Source organism: Stegastes partitus, unplaced genomic scaffold, assembly GCF_000690725.1.
Source record: "Stegastes partitus isolate 25-593 unplaced genomic scaffold, Stegastes_partitus-1.0.2 Scaffold458, whole genome shotgun sequence".
NCBI lineage: Eukaryota > Metazoa > Chordata > Actinopteri > Pomacentridae > Stegastes > Stegastes partitus.
The window spans coordinates 216,796-220,583 of NW_007578189.1; the positions used below are offsets into that span (position 1 = coordinate 216,796).

General features: G+C 43.2%; 1 protein-coding gene across 1 annotated transcript in view; it reads right to left on the reverse strand.

The window, feature by feature from the left end:
* Nucleotides 1–3,788, reverse strand: part of slc7a5 (solute carrier family 7 member 5) — a 33,713-nt gene that overhangs the window by 3,796 nt on the left and 26,129 nt on the right. The window contains exon 9 of the mRNA XM_008286522.1: nucleotides 770–947. Within this exon, the coding sequence (XP_008284744.1) occupies nucleotides 770–947 (178 nt within the window). The remainder of the gene's footprint in view (nucleotides 1–769; nucleotides 948–3,788) is intronic.

Sequence of the window (3,788 nt, forward strand, 5' to 3'; positions counted from 1 at the left end):
GTAGAAGCTTGTTGGCTTCATCATCTGATTTCATAATTGGTCCTGTAGCGCTTTAAAACAGCAAAAGTCACCACAGAGGAAAGAAAATGGCTGCAGCGTTCAGACTTATGTACTGGTATAACCTCTGTAACTGAATCACAACCTGCTCACTTCTTGTTTCTTAACTTTAGTGTTAATGCTCCTGATGCTTTGTGGATAGAAGTTTATTTAAAAGCAGCTCTGTGGATCAGCAGAACGCAACAGAAAGTAAAAAAAAAACAAGCTGCACTGGGTAGAAGAAGAACAAGGATAAAACTGCACTGTAAATAGTGTCATAAAAGAGCAGTTGTTAAACGTGAGACATTCGATTCGTCTAACGAGGTGTTTTTTCGCCTCCTCTTTCCTCAAGATGAACAGAGAAACCGGAACGTGTCTTTGGAAGCGGTTGTGTCGAGTTAAGTGGAGGAACGAAACCACCGACGAGGCAGAAAGAGGAGAAAACCTGGAGAGCTGCAGGTTATCTTGTAATCAAGTAACAGAGGGACCTAAATGGGCTTTTATTAAAGGAAGAGCTTCTGATTTACATTTGAATCTCGGCACAAACTGTTCGCCCAAACAAAGAGATTTTAAAGACAAAACAGGAACACGGAGACCTCGAAGCTTCACGGCTTTGACTGACGAGCAATTATAGTTTTTTTCTGTGTGAGATCTCTGGAAACAGTTTAAATGCAGATAGAACAGGTGCACAAACACTTTGTATTCCCAGGAAGACAAGCCAGCTGCTACTCACAGATTCCGTGCAGCATCCACTTGGGCTTGTTCTTCCACCAGACGCCGACCAGGTAGAAGGGGATGCCGGTGCCGATGATGCCGAAGCCGATGGCGCACTCGACCGGCGTCTTCCAGAAGGAGACGATGATGAGGAAGAGGCAGGCGAGGACGAAGCTCACCGGCAGCAGGATGTTCACCTGCAGGGCAGAGACGGAGGACGGAGCTTTATTAAAGGATTTATAGAAATGTTCTCCGTCGCTGTCTGATGAGAACACGGACACGAGGACTGTTTCATTAGCTGAACGTTTGAGCACAAAACACCCACAAAATCACAATATGCTGCTTTTTTATTTGGTTCTTGTACCAATTAAGATTAGAAAATGTGCACTGGTGCATCAGGAACGGAGAGGACGCAAACATTTAAGGAATTCTGTACAAAAAAAAATAAAAATCTGTCTAATTAGTTAAGCACTATATAAATATATCGACCATCCAGCATCATGAAGTGCTTAAATTCACTCTCAACTCTCCACGTTTTACCGTTTTGAACAGGAACGAGGACTTTCAGGAAGTTAGACGTTAATCAACCACTGAAAGTACATTTTTCTGTTCAGGAATGTAACTACATAATTATAATCTGACTTATTAACCAAGTTATAATAATAATGTGCTTTACTGCTTTTTCTGTTTCTTAATAAAACAGTAAATGTGAAAACTCATGGACAACAATAATATTAGATTATATTTTGTGTTGAAGAGCTTCTACATGCTGCTGTATGAACCGTTACAGATGATTGTGGTCGTCACCAGTGCTGTTCATTTAGAGCAGCTGTGGCATAAACCTGACGCTGGCTGGTGGCTTGTTTAGCACTTTATATACGTACTAGTTGTAGAAATAACAGTATTGCACAAATTATTGGTACTGCACAGATTCTTTCATTACAGAAATGCAGAGAGACGTATGAATATCGCACAGCTTTGCTTGTAAGTAGAAAAACAACATCATTGCACATATTCTAGTGTAGGAAGGAAATGAGATATTTCATTTTAACAAAGTTTTATAGACACAAACTCTATTTAAATTCATTTTATTCTATTTTATATGTATTCCGTGTTGCCCTGCTGTGAGTTACCACACAAGGTTCATTATATTTTGCACGACGACAATAAAAAAACCTCTATCGCTGTTCCCTGTCTCGATGCTAAGCTAAGCTAACTAGCTGCTATCTTTTCATCCACATGTCAGCCTGTTCTGCTCTATTCACCAGCACCTCAGCGCACCTGCTGCTTGTTCCTGGGAAAATGGTCGCTGATGCAAAGACTTGAACCAAAACAGTGAAAGTACAAAGCAGGAAGCCAAAACAACGAGCTGAAGGACACGAGGACATGAGGACTCGGTGGACCGGGTGGGAACGGCAGAGCTGCTGATACGTCTGAGTGAGAGCTGCAGTCAGCGTGATGACTATTAAAGTAATAACAGCATGGAGGTAAAGTAAGAACTCTGCTTCTCTGCAATAATCATCATGAGTCCTTCTTTTTGTTTTTGGCTCTAAACTCCTTTTATTAACTTTTTTTTTTTGGCCTTTATTTGATCGTGCAGTCAAGAGAGAGAGACAGGAAAGTATAGGGGAGGAGAATGAGGGACGGACCTGCAGAAAAGGGCCATGAGCGGGATTCGAACTCATGACCTCCGCGTTGGGGACTGTAGCCCCTGAACAGCTCAACCAGGTGAGATACAGCAGCGCCCTAAACTCCTTTATTTTAAAAGGTGCTGCATGAACAAAGTTATTCTTACTACTTTTGCTTTGAGGCTGTTTTTCCGTCCTCCTTGAATCCAGCTCTGCAGCAACCTGCTTCAGCACCGTTACCCCTAAAAGAAACCCACAACCCATACAAACACTTTAGAGACGAACTAAAACACCGACTGAGTGAAGTTCCAGCGGCTGAATGCGAACAAACCCTGCAGCCAGGTTCAGGAGCCTGCTGGAATGTCTTCTTGGACTAAAGGAGGCCGTTGTTACAGGAGATTAACTTCCATGGTTTTAGAAGCGCAGCGTTCGTACCTTCGACTGACACCTAACCGGGTCGCTCCTGATGAGTTCATAAATCCGACTGCGCGGCTCTCTGGCAGCTCGGCCACAAATCTGCTGAGCAGCAGGAATGCGGCGGACAAAGAGAAGGAGGAAGAGCCGGAGCTGGAGGTCAGCGGAGACACAGAGCCGCCGCTGTCCCACCGACGGACCCGTCCGCCTCTTCTGTCCACCGCCTCCGACCCAGCGAGCCGACGCCGGAGTCAGAGCGAGCGCTGAGCAGAGAGCTGCAACAATAGTGGTCTGTGTTCGGTGGAGTCCTGTTGATGTGTCGGTCGCTTCAGAGGACGTTAAACTGGCTCACGTCGATCAAACTAGGAGTTTAAGTTCTGTTGTTAAAAAGGCTGNTGCATTTCACGCTTGTATTCATTTGGCCTTTATTTCACCAGACAAAGACTAAATAACTTTAAGAATCTCTTGTTCCTCACGGTAAGCCTTGACCTTGGTGCTGCTGGAGGAAAAGTCTGTGAGTTCTGAAAAGCTCGATCTTGTTTAAAGTCATGACGTATGTGGACGATCTTTTATTTTGTGGGTCAGAATTAGCAGGAACAGCGCGCTGGCTGCTACAGGAGGACATCCTGGTGTTCTTTTGCATATTGCAAATTTGCATACTATTCACGTTCCTCTTTCTATTTTCGTCTTTAATTTAACCAGGAAATAGGCCAATAAATCTCTTTCACAGGGGCGTCCTGGTAGGTAGCAGCAGACACCGATATAAAACTATTTAAATATGGTTTACGTGAAGATTAAAAGTGTTACAGAATCATTCAATCCAAACAGTTGCTTTGAAGTCATTTAGTTTGATGAAATCTTTCAGATTCTTACTTGAAAAGCAAACAGATCGGATGTATGGAAACGTACATATTTTTTATACAGTTTGTTTGTCTAGAAAACAAACAGATGCATCTTTTTTTTTATTGGAAATCTGTTGGATGCTGCAGCGGATTC